We start from the raw sequence: 19,661 nt of genomic DNA on the forward strand, positions 1-19,661 counted from the left end.
TAGGTTTATCCAAATATAAGATCATGCTGTTTGTGAAGAAGACTTATTTGTCTATTTTATTACTATTATTAAATCATAGCTGTGTACATTAATGCAATCATGGGGTACATTTAGTAAGTTTCACCTGTACCCTTCTAAGATGCACTGTAGGTGTGGTCCCACCACCCACCCTATTCCCTCCCTTGCCCCTTTCCCCATATTCTTGTGCTGTTTATAGCTTTCATATGAAAGCTATAAATTAGTTTCATAGTAGGGCTGAGTACATTGGATACTTTTTCTTCAAGATAGACTCTCACTGGATTAAAGATTTAAACTTAAGACATGAAACTGTTTGAGGCCAGCCTGAGCAAAAGTAAGACCCCTGGCATGGTGGTGAGCGCCTTTAGTCTCAACTACTTGGGAGGCTGAGGCAAGAGGATCACTTAAGCCCAAGACTTTGAGGTTGCTGTGAGCCATGACGCCACGATGCTCTACCAACAGTGACAAAGTGAGACTCTGTCTCCAAAAAACATAATAATAATAATAATAATAATAATAATAATAATAATACTGATTCCACTACAACAAAAAGAATAAGGTTAATTTGACTTCTTATTTCGTAATTTAAATGTCTTTTATTCTTGTCTTAAATGTAATTTTGCTCTGACCAGAACTTTGACCAGTATGTTGAATAAAAGTGGTGGAAGCAGCACCTCTGTCTTGTTTCAGGTCTTAGAGGAAAAGTTTTCCATTTTTCCCTGTTCAGTATGATGGTGGCTGTGGAACTTTTATATGTAGCCTTTATTATTTTGAGTATGTTCCTTCTATACCTAGTTTGTTGAGGGTTTTGTGATAATAAAGAGATGCTTTTCAGCATGTATTCAATGCTTTTTCAGCATGTATTTAATGCTTTTTCAGCATGTATTTAAATGATCATATGGTTTGGGGTCTTGGTTCTGTTAATGATAAGTATCACATTCATTGATTTCAACCATCCTAGCATCTCTGGGATGCATCGCGCTTGATCCTGGTGAATGGGCTTTTTCATGTCTTGCAGAACTCAGTCTGATAGTACTTGGTTGAACATTTTCACATCTGTGTTCACTAGTGACATGGGCCTGTCGTTTGTGTGTATTTGTATCTGTTGCGTCCTTGTCTGGTTTTAGTATTAGGGTGATAATACTGGTGTCGTAAAGAATGAATTTGCAGCTACAACTTGAACTTTACCTTAGACATGAAAACAATGGAACCTAAACATTTGTACTCTCTTATTAATCTGAAATAAAAGAAAAGAATAAGTTTGGAAATATTTCCTCCTCTTGAATATTTTGGAAGGGTTTGAGTGGAATTGGTATTTGGCCTTCTTTAAATGTTTGATAGAATTCAACAGTGAAGCCATCACATCCTGGGCTTTTCTTTGATGGGAGACTTTTTATTATAGCTTCAATCTCATTACTTATTAAGACCTTGTTCAGGTCTTTTATTTCTTCATTGTTCAATTTTTATAGGTTGTATGTGTCCAGAAACATATTCATTACTTTTACATTTTCCAACGTGTTGGTATATGGTTGTTCACAATAGTCTATAATGATTCTTTGTATTTCTACGATCTGATTTGCAATATCTCTTTTTCCTTTCTGATTTTATTTGGATCTTTCTTTGTTTTTTCTTAGTCTAGCTTTGTCAATTTTATTTATATTTTCAATAATCCTACTTTGTTTCATTGATCTGTATTTTTTATGTTCATTTCAATTTCATTTAATTCTGTTCTGATCTTTATATTTCCTTCCTTCTACTAATTTGGGGTTTGGTTCATTTTTACTTTTCTAATTCCTTGAAGCATATCATTAGATTATTTGAAGTCTTTCTACTTTTTTGATTTACACATTTGTTGCTATAAATTTTACTCTTAGCACTGCCCTTAGATTTTGGTGTGTTATTTTCATATTCATTTGTTCATTTCAATTTCATTTAATTCTGTTCTGATCTTTATATTTCCTTCCTTCTACTAATTTGGGGTTTGGTTCATTTTTACTTTTCTAATTCCTTGAAGCATATCATTAGATTATTTGAAGTCTTTCTACTTTTTTGATTTACACATTTGTTGCTATAAATTTTACTCTTAGCACTGCCCTTAGATTTTGGTGTGTTATTTTCATATTCATTTGTTTCAAGAAATTTTTGATGTTCTTTTTAATTTCTTGATTTACGCATTGGTTATTCAGGAGCAGGTTGCTTTATTTTCATGGGTTTGTGTAGTTTCTATGGCTCCTATTGTTATTGATTCCTAGTTTTGTCTTATTGTACTCAGTAAAGATACTTGATATGACTTCTACTTTTTAAAATTTGTTAAAACTTGTTTTGTGGCCTAAAATATCTTTTATTCATATAAATGTTTTGTTTGCTGATGAGAATACATATTCTATGGCAGTTGGGTTAAATATTCTGTAAATATCAGTTAGGCCTATTTTGAGTAGTAGGTATTTTAACTCCAGGATTGGTTGATTTTCTGCCTGAATGATCTGTCAATTACTGAGAGTCAGGTGTGGAAGTCCCCACTATTATTATTGTAGTCTGTCTTTCCCGTCAGATCTATTAATGTTTGATTTATCTAATTGTGTGCTTTTTATTTAAAATTGTTATATTCTCTTTCCTCTTACTGAACTTATCATTATATAGTGAACTTCTTTGTCTGTTTTTACAGTCTTTAAGTAGTAGTCTGTCTTATTTGACATAAGTATAGCTACTCCTGGTCTTTTTGGTCTCCATTTGCATAGGATATATTTTTACATTTCTTTAATTTCAGTCTATGTGTATCTTTATAGACGACATGGGTTTCTTGCAGACAGCATATAGTTGGGTCTTGTTCTTTATCCATTCAACCACTCTATGTCTTTTAATTGGAGAATAAAATCCATTTATATTGTGTTATTATAGATATTAAAGGACTTACAACTGCCATTTTGTTGCTTATATTCTGATTGTTTTATAAGTCTTTCCTTTCTTACTGTCCTCCTTTGTAGTTAAGTGATATTCTCTGTAGTATTCTTTAATTAATTGCTTTTTCTTTTTAGTTTATGTGTGATAGATTTTTGCATTGTGGATATCATGAGGCTTATAAAAAACCTCTCATACAAGGTATTTGAAAGAAAAGACAACTCATCTTAGGTCACAAAGAAAAGAATAGGAAGAAACAAAGAAAAAATTAAAAAATAACTCTATGCTCTAACTCCATGCCCCTATGTTTCAACTTTAGGTTGCCTCAATTTACATATTTTTTAGCATTCCATTATAATTTTATTTATATTATTAATTGACAACAATTTAGATGATTCTGATACTAACTGACTTTTCAAAATACAATACATTGTTTCGAAACTAAATTTCTAAAAACACATTTCTCAGAAAAGATAATATATTTCTACTTCAGAAGATAGTTGTTTAATGTACATAAAATTGTCTCATTCACTGAAATAAATTTTGGTCTCATTTTTCATATTTGCTTTAAATTTTTCATCAGTTTCGTATTTTTGCATGTTTATCTGTATAGGTAGACTTCTTCTTAGTGGTTTTCAACATCAAGATGTCAGGTATGAAATGTGTGTTTTCCCAAGCAAGCTTGATCCCAGAAAACATATATTGTTCAACATTTAAATGTCCTCATCTTAATACTTTTTTGTTGCTTTATTTCCTTTATACCCACTTGGATTTAAAAATTAGAGTATTAAATTTTAATAACTGAACATATTTACATTTTATTATATACAATATTATGTACTTAATAAATTTCAGTAGTATAATTTTACTGTTTTTTATGAATATGAAATTAAACTGTTTTATTTTATATAATTGCTGTAAGTAAAAATGTCAGAAAATATTTTGAAAAATAAATGTATGCATTTTGGAAATGTATATAATAAAAACTTGTGAAAATTTCTTCTATTTTTTTTTATTGTTGGGGATTCATTGAGGGTACAAGAAATCAGGTTACACTAATTGCATTTGTTAGGTAAAGTCCCTCTTACAATTGTGTCTTTCCCCCAAAAGACCCCACCCCCTTCCTCCTTCCCACTCTCTGCTCTGCCTTTCCCCCAACCCTACCATGTCGTTAATTGTCCTCATATCAAAATTGAGTATATAGGATTCATTCTTCTCTATTCTTGTGATGCTTTACTAAGAATAATGTCTTCCACTTCCATCCAGGTTAATACAAAGGCTGTAAAGTCTCCATTTTTTTAATAGCTGAATAGTATTCCATAGTGTACATATACCACAGCTTGTTAATCCTTTCCTGGGTTGGTGGGTATTTAGGCTGTTTCCACATTTTGGTGATTGTAAATTGAGCTGCAATAAACAGTCTAGTGCAAGTGTCCTTATGATAAAAGGATTTCTTTCCTTCTGGGTAGATGCCCAGTAATGGGATTGCAGGATCAAATGGGAGGTCTAGCTTGAGTGCTTTGAGGTTTCTCCATACTTCCTTCCAAAAAGGTTGTATTGGTTTGCAGTCCCACCAGCAGTGTAAAAGTGTTCCCTTCTGTCCACATCCATGCTAGCATCTGCAGTTTTGAGATTTTGTGATGTGGGCCATTCTTGCTGGGGTTAAATGGTATCTCAGGGTGGTTTTGATTGGCATTTCTCTAATAATTAGGGATGATGAGCATTTTTTCATATGTTTGTTAGCCATTTGTCTGTCTTCTTTAGAGAAGGTTCTATTCATGTCTTTGGCCCATTGATATATGGGATTGTTGGCTTTTTTCATGTGGATTAATTTGAGTTCTCTACAGATCCTAGTTATCAAGCTTTTGTCTGATTCAAAATATGCAAATATCCTTTCCCATTGTGTAGGTTGTCTATTTGCTTTGGTTTTCTCCTTAGCTGTACAGAAGCTTTCCAGTTTAATTAAGTCCCATTTGTTTATTTTTGTTGTTTTGAAATTGCCATGGCAGTCTTCTTCATGAAGTTTTCCCCCAGGCTGATATCTTCCAGTGTTTTTCCTATGCGTTCTTTGAGGATTTTTATTGTTTCATGCCTTAAATTTAAGTCCTTTATCCATCTTGAATCAATTTTTGTGAATGGAGAAAGGTGTGGGTCCAGTTTCAGTCTTTTACATGTGGATATCCAGTTCTCCCAACACCATTTATTGAATAGGGAGTCTTTCTCCCCAGTGTACGTTCTTGTTTGGTTTATCAATGATTTGGTGGTTGTTAAGATGTTAGTTTCATTTCCTGGTTTTCTATTCAATTCCAAATGTCTATGTCTCTATTTTTGTGCTAGTACCATGCTGTCTTGACCACTATGGCTTTGTAGTACAGCCTAAAATCTGGTATGGTGATGCCCCCAGCTTTGTTTTTATTACTAAGAACTGCCTTAGCTATATGGGATTTTTTCTGGTTCCGTGTAAAATGCTGAATCATTTTTTCCAAGTCTTAAAACTACAATGTTGCTATTTTAATAGGGATGGGATTGAATCCATAGATTGCTTCGGGAAGTAGACATTTTAACAATGTTGATTCTTCCCAGCCATGAGCATGGTATGCTCTTCCATTTGTTCATGTCCTCTGCTGTTTCCTTTCTTAGGATTTCATAATTTTTTTTATAGAGGTTCTTCACCTCTTTTGTTAGGTATATTCCTAGGTATTTCATTTTCTTTGAAGCTATGGTGAAGGGAGTTGTGTCCTTAATTAGCCTTTCATCTTGGCTGTTATTGGCGTACACAAAGGCTATTGACTTGTGTAAACTGATTTTATATCCTGAGACATTATTGTATTTTTTGATGACTCCCAGGAGTCTTGTGGTTGAGTCTTAGGGGTTCTCTAAGTATAAGATCATATCATCAGCAAAGAGGGAGAGTTTGACCTTCTCTGCTCCCATTCGGATGCCCCTTATTTCCTTGTCTTGCCTAATTGTATTGGCCAGAACTTCCAGCACTGTGTTGAATGGTAATGGTGACAGAGGACAACCTTGTCTGGTTCCAGTTCTAAGAGGAAAAGCTTTCAGTTTTATTCCACTCAGTAAAATATTAGCTGTGGGTTTGTCATAGACAGCTTCAATCAGTTTAAGAAATGTGCCACCTAAGCCTATACTCTTCAGTGTGCTAATTAGAAAAGGATGTTGGATTCTGTCAGATGCTTTTTCTGCATCTATTGAGAGGATCATATGGTCTTTGTTTTTGCTTCTGTTGATACAGTGAATAACGTTTATGGACTCATGTATGTTAAAGCAACCTTGCATCCCTGGGATGAAACCTACTTGATCATGAATGTATGACTTTTTAAAAAATTATTTATTTAAATTTATTAAATCATAGCTGTGTACATTAAGGCAATCATGGGGTACAATGTGCTGGTTTTATATACCATTTGAAATATTTTCATCAATCTGGTTAACATAGCCTTCGCTGCATTTTCTTAGTTATTGTGTTAAGACATAGTAAATTTAACATGTACCCTTGTAAAATACACCATAGATGTGGTCTCCCCAATTATGCTCTTACCATCCATCCTCCTCCCTCCCCTCTCCTCCCTTGCCTTTTTTGATGATAAACTGTAATCTATTGACTAGGATTTTGTTGAGAATTTTTGCATCTATATTCATGAGTGAAATTGGTCTGAAATTCTCCTTTTTATTTATTTCTTTTCCTGGTTTTGGTATCAGGGTGATGTTTACTTTGTAGAATGTGTTGGGAAGATTCTTTCCTCCTCAACTTTTTGGAATAATTTCTGCAGTACGAGAATAAGCTTGTCTTTGAAGGTGTGATAGAATTCTGGTGTATAGCCATCTGGACCAGGGCATTTTTTTATTGGAAGATTTTTTGTTGTTTCTTTGATCTCAGTGCTTGAAATTGGTCTGTTCAGGAGCTCTATTTCTTCCTGACTAAGTCTAGGGAGAGGGTGTGATTCCAAATATTGATCCATTTCCTTCACATTGTCAAACTTCTGGGCATAGAGTTTCTGGTAGTATTCAGAGATGATGTATCTCTGTGGGATCAGTTGTTATTTCCCCTTTATCATGAGATTTTACTTTTCTATTTCTAGTTAGTCTGGCCAAAGGTTTATCTATTTTGTTTATTTTTTCAAAAAAACTCCTTGTTTCATTAATTTTCTGAATGACTCTTTTGCTTTCATTTTCATTAATCTCTAATTTTGTAAATTTCTTTTCTTCTGCTGGGTTTAGGCTTAGGTTGTTCTTTTTCTAATTCCATAAGATGGCTTGTGAGTTTGCTGATGCGTTCTCTTTCTGTTTTTCGGATGTAGGCATCTAAAGTGATAAATTTTCCTCTCAGAACTGCTTTTGCAGTATCCCACAGGTTTTGGTAGCTTGTGTCTTCATTGTTGTTATGCTCAAGGAAGTTAATGATTTCCTCTTTTATTTTTTCCTGCACCCAACTGTCATTCAACAGAAGGTTGTTTAATTTCCATGCCTTTGTGTGGGGTTCAACGTTTTTGTTGGAGTTGAGTTTTGTTGGAGTTGAGTTCCACCTTTAGTGCCTTGTGGTCTGAGAAGATACAAGGTAAAATTTCAATTGTTTTGATTCTGTTGAGGTTTGTTTTGTATCCTAGGATATGATCAATTTTCGAGAATGTTCCATGGGGCAATGAGAAGAATGTATATTCTCTATCTTTGGGATGGAGTGTTCTATATGCGTCTTTCAAGCACAGTTGTTCTCAATTTACATATTTTTATTTTGTCTATCTCACAGGTTACTGTAGCTATTTTTGCTTTCAATATATTTGTCTTTTAAACTTCATACTAGCGTTATGAATAGACTGCACACCACAATTACAGTATTAAGAATATTATGGATTTGTCTGTGAATTTACTTTTACTGGTTACTTTCATCTCTTCAAATGTTTTCTTTTACACATTAGTTTTTTTTTTCTTTCAGATTGAAGAACTCACTTTAGCTTTTGTTTACCTGTGAAAGACTTTATCTTGCCTTTATGTTAGAAGGATTGTATCTCACCTTCATGTTAGATGAATAGCTTTGCTATATAAAGAATTCTCAGATGTCAACTTTTTTTTTTTTTTTTAGTTAATTTTAGCACTTTGAAAATATCTTCTCCACTCCTCCTGACCTGGTTTCTGCTGAGAAGTCTGTTGCTAGATAAATTGGAGCCCCCTTTTATGTTGATTGCTTCTTTTCTTTTGCTGCTTTTAGAATCCTCTCTTTGTCCTAGACTTTTGAGTGTTTGTTACTATACGTGCTCCTTAGTGTAGTTTTATTTGGGTCAAATATGTTTGGTGTTTTATGACCTTTCTGTACCTGGATATGTGTCTCTTTCTCAAGTTTTAGAAAGTTTTTGTTATTATTTTAATAAGCTATCCATACAGTGCTTTTTGCTCACCACTCCTCTTGAAAACCAATAGTTCTTAGATTTTTCTTTAGAGGTAATTTTCTGTATTTTATAGATGATCTTTATTATTTTTTGCTTACTGTGTATTTTCAAATTGCCTGTTTTTGGGATTACTGATTCTTTCCTCTGCTCGACCCAATATGCTTTTGACAGCCTATAATAAATTTCTCAATTTACCAAATGTATTTCTCAGTTTCAAGATTCCTTTTTGACTTTTTTTTATTTCAATCTGTTAAATTTCTCAGATAAATTTCTGAGTTGCCTTTTTGTGTTATCTTGGCAATCACCGAGTTTACTTACAGATGCTATTTTGAATTCTTGATCAGAGAGATCACATATCACCATCTCCTTATGTTTAAGAAGATGGTTTCTTGCTTGGTCCATTTGGGAAGGCCACGGTTTCCTATTGTTTCCTATGGATGTATGCCTGGCTTATTAGGGATATAATGTGATGATTTGATATACAATGTGGAATGCTAAAATCAAACAAATTAACATAACCATCACCTCACTTATTTTTGTGGTACAAAAATTATTTGTTATTTATCTGTTGAATTCACCACCACCACCAGTTTGCTGCTTCCTTTTTAACACTAGGTAGTGCCTTAAGCCCAGGTTTGCACTAGTAAATCACCAGACCATTGACTGTCTTGAATGGGGATATCCAAAAAGAGATATTCTGGAAGTGTCGGAAGGCTAGGGGATCTGTGGAACATACATCCCACAGTGTGTTGCTGCTGAACAGCCACTCTGATTTGACATCTCCTTTGGCTGAGTTACAGAATACAGTTTCCAGGGCTGTGGATGGTATCCCCAACCTCCCCTGTTTGTCTGTCTCTTAAAAAAGAAAATAAAAGATTACTAGCAAATCTTAAAATCCCTAACATTATTTCTCTAAATCCTTTTAAGATTTTATTATTTAAATGTATTGATATTTGGCACAAACCTTCATCTTGCAATGGCATAAAATATTTGAGATTGCATATTTTCTGACAAAAATATTATGTTGTTTAATTCCTTTGCAAATTAGCTCTCTCTAATTCATGTAGTATGTGTGCAGGAAATGAGATACCTCAGTTGTCAGTGTCCTATGCCTGATGGTCTGTTAGTCAGCATTTCCCATGTTGACATAATTCAAAAAGTGTTCTATGTCCAAATTTATTTGAGATTAGTGTGTTAAACAAATAAAGAACCCCAGGTGTCTATAAAAAAAAAAAAATCTCTTACTGATCCCAAGGACATTTCTCCCTTTAAGCATTTGTGCTCCTTCCTGTGGGTTGGGGTAGGGACAGGTCTCCTGATAGGTAACTTAATATAGTGGAGAAGCTGGTTGTCCACCTTGCCTTTTCCATTGTAGAAACCATGAGTCTGAGGGAGATTTTCTAGGCTTCTGATACTGGGCAAATGGGGGGAGGGGCATTACAGATGTGGAAGTCTGATTCTCTTACTATCTGCTTGGATATTTTCCCTTGTCTGTGGACTTTGGAACTATCTCATCCTCACATTTGAGTTCAGGGATATTATTGGTGGTAATCTAGTCATTGTACATTTGTTTTTGATTTTTCTGTAGGGTGGGTGGGGGTGGAAGCCAGCTTGCTTCCATTTTGGAACTAGAAGTCTTTCCTGTTAGCTTTTTCATCTAACATTCTTTAAAATAATTCTTTTGTCTTTGAATTAATTCTTTTTTATGTACATTTACATAAAGTAACACTTAATGGTTTCTTTGCTTTGTCAGCCAGTACATCTTTGCAAATAACAAAAGTGTAGTTTTACACTTGCACAATCATTAATGACTATAAAACTCAATATATAAGGAATTATAACGCCAGGTAAAATTAACATAAACTCTTTGGCCTTTATTTCCTTACAGTCACTTCCATCATCATCATTTGCTTTAATGATGTAATTAATACAGTCACATTTAGAAATCTGCATCTTTTCTTGGTACTAGTCCAATAAAGCTTATTTTGTAGAAATTGAATAGCGTAAGGTTAAAATTAAATAATATAAATTTACTTCCATAATTTTCCTAATATTAAACCATAAATTTTTTTAATGTCTTTCAAAGAAGTGACAGTTTTTAATTATGATTAAGTTTCATTTACCTATTTTTCTTTTTATGGGTCATGCTTTTTATGCCAACTCTAAAAAATTACCATTTCACATAAGTCTTGAAGAATTTTTGTTATTTTCCAAAATTTTTGTAGTTTTATATTTCACATTGAAGTCTATGTTGAGTTAACTGTAGTATGTGAGGTTTAGGTCAAGGTTCTTTTTCTTTTTCTTTTTTTTTTTTTGTCTATGGATACTCAGTTGTTCTAGCCCCATTTATTAAAAAGGCCATTTTTTGTTTGTTCAAGACTCGTGCCTTTGTCAAAAATCATTAGACATACATGTATTCCTATGGGTCTATATCTGGTTCTGCATTCTTTTCCATTGATCCATGTGTCTATCCTTTTGCCAATATCACACTTTGGATTACTGTAGTTACATAGTAAGCTTTACCAGTAGATACAGTGATTCCTTACACTTTATTTTTATTTTTCAACAAAAATTTTATAGGTGTTCCAGGGTCTTTGCCTTCCCATATAAATTTTAGAATTAGTTTGGCTATGTCTAAAAAAAAACCTGCTGGGGTTTTGATAGAAATTCCTTTAGATCTGTAGATAAGTTAAAAGAACTGACATCTTTATTACATTGAACCTTCTAATCCATGATCCTGGTCTGTCTCTTCATTTTATAAATTTAGAACTTCTTTGTGTTTTTTAATCAGCTTTTTAGTATCATTTTCAGCAAATACCACACATCTTATATGTGTTTTGTTAGATTTATCCTATTTCATTTTCTTTGGAGCAATTGTAAATGTTATTGTTTTTATTTAAGTTTCCACATACTCATTGTTAGTATGTAGAAACTAGAAATGCAATTGATTTTTGAATGTGGATCTGTATTCTATTACTTTGTTAAACTCACTTATTAGTCCTGGGAGGTGTGGTGTGTGGGTTTTTTTTTTTTTTTTAAGATTCCTTGGCATTTTCTAAATAGACCATCATGCCTTGGACAGATAGATTTATTTCTCCTTTTAGATCTGTATATCTATTTATTTTTCTGGCATTATTGCTAAACTTAGAGCATCAAGTGCTGTGTTGAATGAGAGTGTTGAGATAAAACACACTTCACATCACTGATCTTAGTGAAAAAACAAATGAAATCCATTTGTTCTGTGAAAGACCATATGAAGAAGATGAGTACACTGGATACTTTTTCTTCCATTCTTGAGATACTTTACTAAGAAGAAAATGTTCCAGCTCCATCCAGGTAAATATAAAAGATGTAAAGTCTCCATCTTTCTTCATGGCCGCATAGTATTCCATGGTGTACATATACCACAATTTGTTAATCCATTCATGGGTCACTGGGCTCTTGGGCTGTTTCCATGTCTTAGCAATTACAAATTGGGCTGAAATAAACATTCTGATACAAATGTCTTTGTTGTAAAATAATTTTTAATCATCTGGGTATATACCTAATAGAGGAATTGCAGTATCGAACGGTGGGTCTACTTTTAGTTCCTTGAGTGGTCTCCAAACTTCTTTCCAAAAGGGTCATATTAACTTGCATTCCCACCAGCAGTGTAGAAGTGTTCCCTTCTCTCTGCATCCATGCCAACATCTGTAGTTTGGGGATTTTGTGATAAGGGCTAATCTTACTGGAGTTAGATGATATCTCAAAGTGGTATTGATTTGCATTTCTCTGATGATTAAGGTTTATGAGCATTTTTTCATTCATATGAATGACAAAACGTAGCTACAGTCCAGAAGGTAGAAGGGAAGAGGAGAGAGAGGGGAGAGGAGGGAGGACACGGGAGGAGGGAGGGTATTTGGGGGCACCTCACCTAATGTGCATGATGCAATGGTATATTTCAAAACTATTAAGAAATGAGTATAACTGTGATGGATGTGTTACTTAGATCAATGTAAACATTTCACATTGTATATCAAAGCAGTACCCTGAACCCCATAAACGCATCAATGTACAAAGTTATGATTTAAAAAAAATTACAATTATAAAAAAAAGAAGATGAAAAGCCAAGCTGCAGATTGGGAGAAACCATTTGTAAATCACATATCCAGCAAAGGACTTGCATCTAGGATATATAAATAATCCTTAAAAATCAATTTAAAAAAACCCTACCAACAAATAAACTAGATAGAAATGGGTAAAAAATATGAAAAAATATTCTAATGAAGACATATATGATGAAAAATAAGCATATAAAAAGATGCTAAGCTTCATTAGCCTCTGGGCAAATGTAAATCACAACCATGATGAGATAGTACTGTACGCCTGTCAGAAGGGCGAATATAAAAAATAATGAAAACACAAATGCTGATGAAGATTTGGAGAAATACTAGCCAAGATTTAGAAAAAAACTGTTGAAGATTTGGAAAAACTGGATCACTCATACATTGCCCATACTCATACACTGGGGATGTAGAATGGTATAGCCACCCTGGAAAATAGCTTTGTAGTTTCTAAAAAAAAAAAAAAAAAAAAAAAACTATAAAACTAAACTAAACTTATCAGATAGTCCAGAATTAGCACTTTTGAGTATTTATCACAGAAAAATGAAAACTTAGGTTCTCACAGAAACCTGTACATCTCTTCAGAGAATATTATATCCATGGTAGCCCAAAACTAGAAGCAACGTGGGTGCCCTTCAACAAACTGGTGGTTAAACAAACTGATACACATCTATACCATGGAATACTATTTAGCAATGAAAAGGAATGGACTATTGATACACCAACAACTTGCATCAAGTGGGAAAAAAATTCAGTCTCGGAAAGTTGGATAATGTGTGTTTCCATTGGTATAACCTTGAAATAGCAAAAGCAGAGAAATGGAGTACAGATTACTGGGTTGGTGAAAGTTAGGGATTAGGTTGAATGTGACTCTACAGGAACAGCATGAAGATATTTTGGATTGGAACAGATCTGTATGCTTACTGGTTTTAGTCACTTGAATCTTCACATGTAATAAAATTGCGTAGAACTACACACCTACACACAAACACACACACATGTGCGCATCACTGCCTGTGAAACTGGTGAAATCTGAATAAGCACTATAGATTGTCCCAATGTCAGTTTCCTGAATTTGATATTATACTGGGGAGAATTGGATGAAGGATATACAGGACTTCAGTGTACAACCTCCTGTATATCCATATCATTATGTATATGTATTATAAGATAAATGGTCTTTTGTAAAGGCTTAATTAAAAACCTTACTTATTGTAAAAATGAAAAGTTATAAAAATAAAGAAATGCTTACTTTTTTCCAGTTTTCATATGATTTTGGATTATAATTGACGAACCTTAAAATATCATGTCTAACATGGTCTTCCTGCACATGGCTGGTACAAATATCACACCTGACTCTCCCAGCAAGTTTAGTAGCACACCTAGATGCTCTAAATCCGGATGAGCTGATCACATTGCTTGATGCTGTGTTAGTGGCAGATTGCCATAAGAGTTTTTAAACACTCCTGGTTTCTAGACTTGTCTTATTGTAGACTAGCAACAAACCTTGGTTGACCTGACAATTCAGCGACCAAACAGTTGTGATGGTCTCTGCAGAGTCTGGTATGGAACTGACTGTTGCTTAGGGCCTCCATCTGAGTTGACAGAGCTGTTTAGATGAGAAACAGAAATGCTACTCTTGGGGACAGAGAAAAGTGTTCTGTATCTTTCCAGAATTACAATGCTCCTTTAACTTCTCCCTTTGGATAACAGAAACATATAAACAAAGACAAATCTGTAAATTTTGCAGGGGAGTGTTTCTTATTATAAATGATTGTTCTTGCTTTCAAGTATTTCTTATACGTTGGACTAGGTTAAAAATGTTATATTTTCTTGTGGCTGAAAATGAGTCCTTATATCTAGACATATCTTTTACTATAAAGAGACATAGAACATTCATTTGAAAATATGTGGGTTTGTGTTTTTCCATCCACATGGATAATACAAAATTACTGTCATCTTATTACAGTTCAACATTATGAATATAGTGACTCAAATGAGAGAACAACGTCGTGGCATGATTCAAACAAAGGCAAGTTTTTTTATGCAAGTTTTTTTTTTAAGACATAAGTTCTAGTAAGAATAAGCAATATAAAGATTAACATTGTATAGCACTTTATAAAGCACTTTTATCTGCATGATGTCGTTGAATTCTTACTGTTTGAGTTAGGCATTAGTTTTGCTCTGATATTCCTGACAAGTTCACAAGCACAAGTTCAGAGCAATGAGCACCATTGGGCTATTCAGATAGTAAAGGGAGGAGCCAAGACCAAAACTGTTATCTTCTGATGCCTCATCACATGCCTTGTCCGTAATGCCATGCTATTTAAGTAACATCTAAAGTTTTAATAAATTTATGGATAGTAATTTGAAATATTAATTTGCCACTAACAAGATTATTGGCATGTAATAAAAAGATATTCATGTAATGCATTAGTTATTAATCATTGGAAGAGGCGATCAAGAGAGTATGGATAATGAAAACCGTTACACCCAAATCTTTATAATGACTTGTTCTTGGGCCAGTGTCATGGAGCATTTTATTTTATTTGAACTAGGGCTGCCTGAGAGACTTGAGGGTATTAGATCTTTATAAAGAAATATATTTTTCTGCAATGTCAAAATTCATGTAAGGGATGTTTTAAAATTTGATTTAGGGCAGGGAAGAGATAAAGAAGTTAAGATTGTCAAAAAAAAAAAAAGAAGTAGTTAAGATTGTCATTTTCCCCTAAGTTTAATTAAGCCTTCAGGTAACTAGTTCTAGACCAAAAACTACATGACCATTTATCTTCCTGTGTTTAAAAAATATATATTTACATAAGGAGGTTCTTATTTAAATGTTTGTAGTTTAATATCTGCTTTTTTAAGGAACTTGCCAGGGTAGTTTCAAATTATAAATGTGTTTAATTGCTTGACCTTCTGCTTTTTTCACATACATAGGAGCAGTATCACTTTTGTTATGAAATTGTGCTTAAAGTTCTTCAGAAACTTCTGACTTTGGATTAAGAAAAGCTTCTGTTGTTTCTCATTTGAAATTACCAAATGCCTTTGTGTCTCCTCACAAAGAACAAGTCCGAGCTGTGCTGACGGTCTGCTTGCTTGGTGCATCAGTTGATTCTTTGTCGAAAAGAATCATTTGGTTTTGAGTGACCAGTGTTTACTCATCATCTTACTAAATGATATCAAAATACCCTCCCATGTTTTCCAGTGAAACAAAACTTACATAAAGCAAGTGTAGTTTGGTGATTTGGTTGAAGGGATTAAAGAGCCCAAAAAAGGACTGGAACTGTATTCAGTAAGATTTTATTTGGAAAGGCAAAAAAGAGTCCAGTTAGGATGTGTTAACTTCTGATACACACTGGCGTCCATTTTCCTATACTTGGTGCTCCCACAGGGCCCCAGAAGCCTCGGAGGAGGAGCTACCCTCCTAGAGCAGCAAGACAAAGACCTTTCATGGGTGGGCAGGGCTCCTCCTCTCCATCACATGAGCACACTGTTGAACGGTCCAAAACCAAAATAGATGTTTATGTAGAAAGTCCAAAAGGAAATTTTTGCCTAGCTTGAGTTCTTTCCTATCCCGCCCTAACACTTAACATGGTACTCAGTCTGCTTCGTCAAAAGCAAATATTACATTTTACTTGCCTCTTCCTCTTTGCCTTTTAGCTAACCAATAAACTTTGATATAAACATTCTTATGTAATTCTGAGTTATTTATGATGTCTCTCAAGCCTGAAGTGCTTTCTAAACTAAGATCTGTTGATAGTGGGTTTATTTCTTTTCAAAGTTCCATTAAATCATTTCTTTCCATTACTGCCCCACCTCTGCTGAAACAGAAATTGGATTTGGGAACCAGATTTTGGAAAACCAGATTCATAGTTCTGAAAATGGAAACTTTCATGCTCTGTTTTTGAAAAGATTGTGGCCATTATTACATTCGTTTTATTATAGGACTTTGCCTTATGTAATTATAGTAATATTACGGTCAAGGAGTTTGGGTGACCAGTTATACCTGATTCTAAGCTATTGATTCTGAGCAATTGGTATATATGTTTTCACGGTGGGATTCTGTAGAGATCAGACTATGCTATGTATTACAGAGAAAATGTTTAAGATTAATCTGTAAATCCTGGATTTTTAAGAGGCTTATTGTGTTTCTTTGGCTGAATGAATATATTTGAACTGGTTGAATTAAAATTGATGATTATTATTTTAGAAATGATTATATGCCTCAAATGTATTTGATATTAAATAAATGATTGTATTTACATTATTTAAATAAGTCTATATTAAATATTTAGATGATTGGCCTTTAATATTTATAACCCTAATTTTATTTTCTTTGTTTACTGTAAAATAATAGGTATAATGTATAACAATCTTCCTAAGAAGGATTCTATGCTGTTGTTTATATGAAAATATTTACTATGTATTGCCTGAAGTATTTCTATTCATCTTGGTCTTGAAGTGTTCTTATAAAGAAAAATTTCACAATTCTTGATGTTAAACATGTCCTTTCTTTAATGTGTGCCTCATATTTTTATAGCTAGACAAATTTTTAGTTTCTCAGGGAAATTAAATAAGTGAATATGGAAGTACTGATTGCATCTATTTCACTTTATTCTTAGAAGATGAATTCCAAAGTGAAAACTCTCAAATAATTGAAATAGTAACTTTTATACCAATAATGAGTCAATTTCTGTCTAGGATGTGAATATGAAACTCTCACTGACACTTGCGAATATATGAACACTAATTTAGAGGAAGTTTTAAAATGTTTTCATTTTAAAACATATAAGCATTTATACATTTATACATTTATTATATAAGCATTTATACATTTATTAACATTCAACTTTACGTATTTTTAAAGTTGGGTTTTTTAAAGCAAAAAAATTTATTTCCTACTTAATTTTTTCTAATCTCTGGAAGGAATTAATTGTTTTCCTTGTTGTTATGTGGTTCGAGTGATTCAACCAAAAGATTTGGAAAGTATCCATTAAGTGAAAACAGGTCATTGGTACTCAGTGGGGGGTGGGAGGGGGTGGATTGCCCAGTGGAGCACTCATTTGTTCTATAGCCAGCATCAAAGCCCAGTAATTACCTTATGGTGAAGCAGTTTGAATTAGAAGGATCTTAAAAGATATCTAATAAACCATCATATCTGAAACTTGCACGATAAAGAACATTTTTTTGGAAACCAACAGCATCAAATTTGAAAGTGAAAAAAATCTGTTTTTATTTAAGAAATAGCATTACCACCTGTTAGCACTATGGCTGATTGCCTGAGAGTTATCTAGCCAAAGCAGTAAGACTACAAAAGAAGAATTGCTACAAATTTTGGAAAATTAGAAAAAGTGATCTTTTGTTTGTATATTTTCCCCCATAGAAGTAATAGACTTGATTGGAAAAAGGTATTAGAAAATTCATAAGGATAGGTAGTGCGCTACATGAGAGGCAAGTTTTTCGCTAACACCACAAGGGTCTCTGGCCCAATGAGTGGGGTTTGATAGTAATCCTTGCTACAAGTGTAATAATAAAAAAAAAAAAAAAGAAAATTCATAAGGAATTCCTGACCTTATGTACAAAACTGACCTTGATGTACAAAGGGTAGAAATTGATACCAAGCTGCAAATCCAGGAATTCCTTATGAATTTTCTAATACTACATTTATGAAAATTCTGTATGAAGTCAGGAAACAAGACAACTATGTAAAAACTAATCCTTCTCTGTGTCTATTAATCTCCTTATCTATAGTCAGCAAACTATGGCTTGCTGGCCAGTCTGACCTGTTGCTTGTTTTTGTAAATAAAGTTTCATGTCCATTTGTTTGTGTGATGTCTGTGGCTGCTTTTGTGCTCTAACGACAATGGCTGAGTTAATAGTATTGGCAGGAATCATGTGGCTCATAAAACCTAAAATTTTTACCATCTGGTCCTTTAAAGAAAAAGTTCGTCAACCGCTGTTCTATGTCTTCAATAGGAAAAATATTTCTGAGCAATAGGGATATATAAAATATATATTTTATAAAATATGTGAAATACTTAAAATTAAACTTAATAAGACTAGTTGATGTTCACATTCTAAATGAAAAGTAAATACATGAAAAGAGCTATGATATTTTTGAAATAAAAAAGGTAATTGGAGGGAACAGAGAAGGTTTGCTTTAGCAATAATCAAAGTGTTATCTAAAGTTGCAATAATTAAAACAATGATTCTGATACAGGGATGCATAGATTGATGGAACAAAATAGAGTTAAAAGTTACATACTCATTTATATTTATGAAATATATCTATTATATGCTAAAGATAACATTTCACATCCAGAGCTTCAAAATACATGAAGCGAAAAACTGATAGGTCTTATAAAACTGGAAAGGTAGATAAATCCATAATCAGAGATGGAGATTTCAGCATTTGTCTCTTAGTAATTCATAGAACAATTAGAAGATCACTAAGGGTATAAAAGACTTGAATAACACTGTCAACCAGCTTGGCCTGAGATTTATAGAATACTGCATCAGACTACAGCAGAATACATATACTTTTCAAGTGCACATGGAACATTTACCAAGAAGACTATATTTTGGGTCATAAAATGTCTCAATATGATTCAAAAGAATAGAACTACATCCTGTATGTTTATGGAATTACATGAACAATAACATAGAGATATTTCAGTATTTCCAAACTATTTGGAAATTAAACAATGTACTTCTAAGTAACTTATGGGCCAAAGAAAAGAATCACAAGAGAATTTAGAAAATATTTTGAACTAAGTGAAAATCAAAACACAGCAAAGCTTGTGAGATAATAATGACAAAGTTTGGAGGGGAGTCATATGTTCGGTTTGGTCACGCTAAATTTGTTTTACCTGTGGGACTTCCAAATGGCTTTACAAGTTTGGGGTTAGAAAATATTTCTGAGTTGAAAACTCAGATCTGGGTAATGTTTTCCATGAAGATGATGCTTGAAGGCCTGGGAATGGCTGAGCTCCCCAGAGAGAGTGAGATGGGGGCCAAGGGCAGAGCCTTGGGGAGCATCAACATTCATTCCCACTCTGATTGCCCTTCGCTGCCCAGCCTAAGAGCTACCTCTTCCATGAAGCCTTCTAATACTGCTCTCTACCTCCTCTGATTCTGTCAACAGTGCTTCTTGAAGTCTGTGGTGAACAGCCTATTTTATTTACACACTGATGGACCTGAGCACAGCCAAAAAAGCCAACAGATATTTGCTGGGAAGTGT

At 33.6% G+C, this 19,661-nt stretch overlaps 1 protein-coding gene and 1 pseudogene across 1 annotated transcript in view; both read left to right on the forward strand.

Moving 5' to 3' along the window:
• Window positions 1–15,469, forward strand: part of PTPN20 (protein tyrosine phosphatase non-receptor type 20) — a 97,024-nt gene extending 81,555 nt beyond the window's left edge. Inside the window, exons 7-8 of the mRNA XM_053584838.1 lie at window positions 14,388–14,450; window positions 15,359–15,469. Of these exons, the coding sequence (XP_053440813.1) occupies window positions 14,388–14,450; window positions 15,359–15,424 (129 nt within the window). The 3' untranslated portion in view covers window positions 15,425–15,469. The remainder of the gene's footprint in view (window positions 1–14,387; window positions 14,451–15,358) is intronic.
• A 2,314-nt stretch (window positions 15,470–17,783) lies between these two features.
• LOC128582834 (uncharacterized) lies at window positions 17,784–17,945 on the forward strand (annotated as a pseudogene).
• Window positions 17,946–19,661: the final 1,716 nt, after the last annotated feature.

Source organism: Nycticebus coucang, chromosome 3, assembly GCF_027406575.1.
Source record: "Nycticebus coucang isolate mNycCou1 chromosome 3, mNycCou1.pri, whole genome shotgun sequence".
Taxonomy (NCBI): Eukaryota; Metazoa; Chordata; class Mammalia; order Primates; family Lorisidae; genus Nycticebus; species Nycticebus coucang.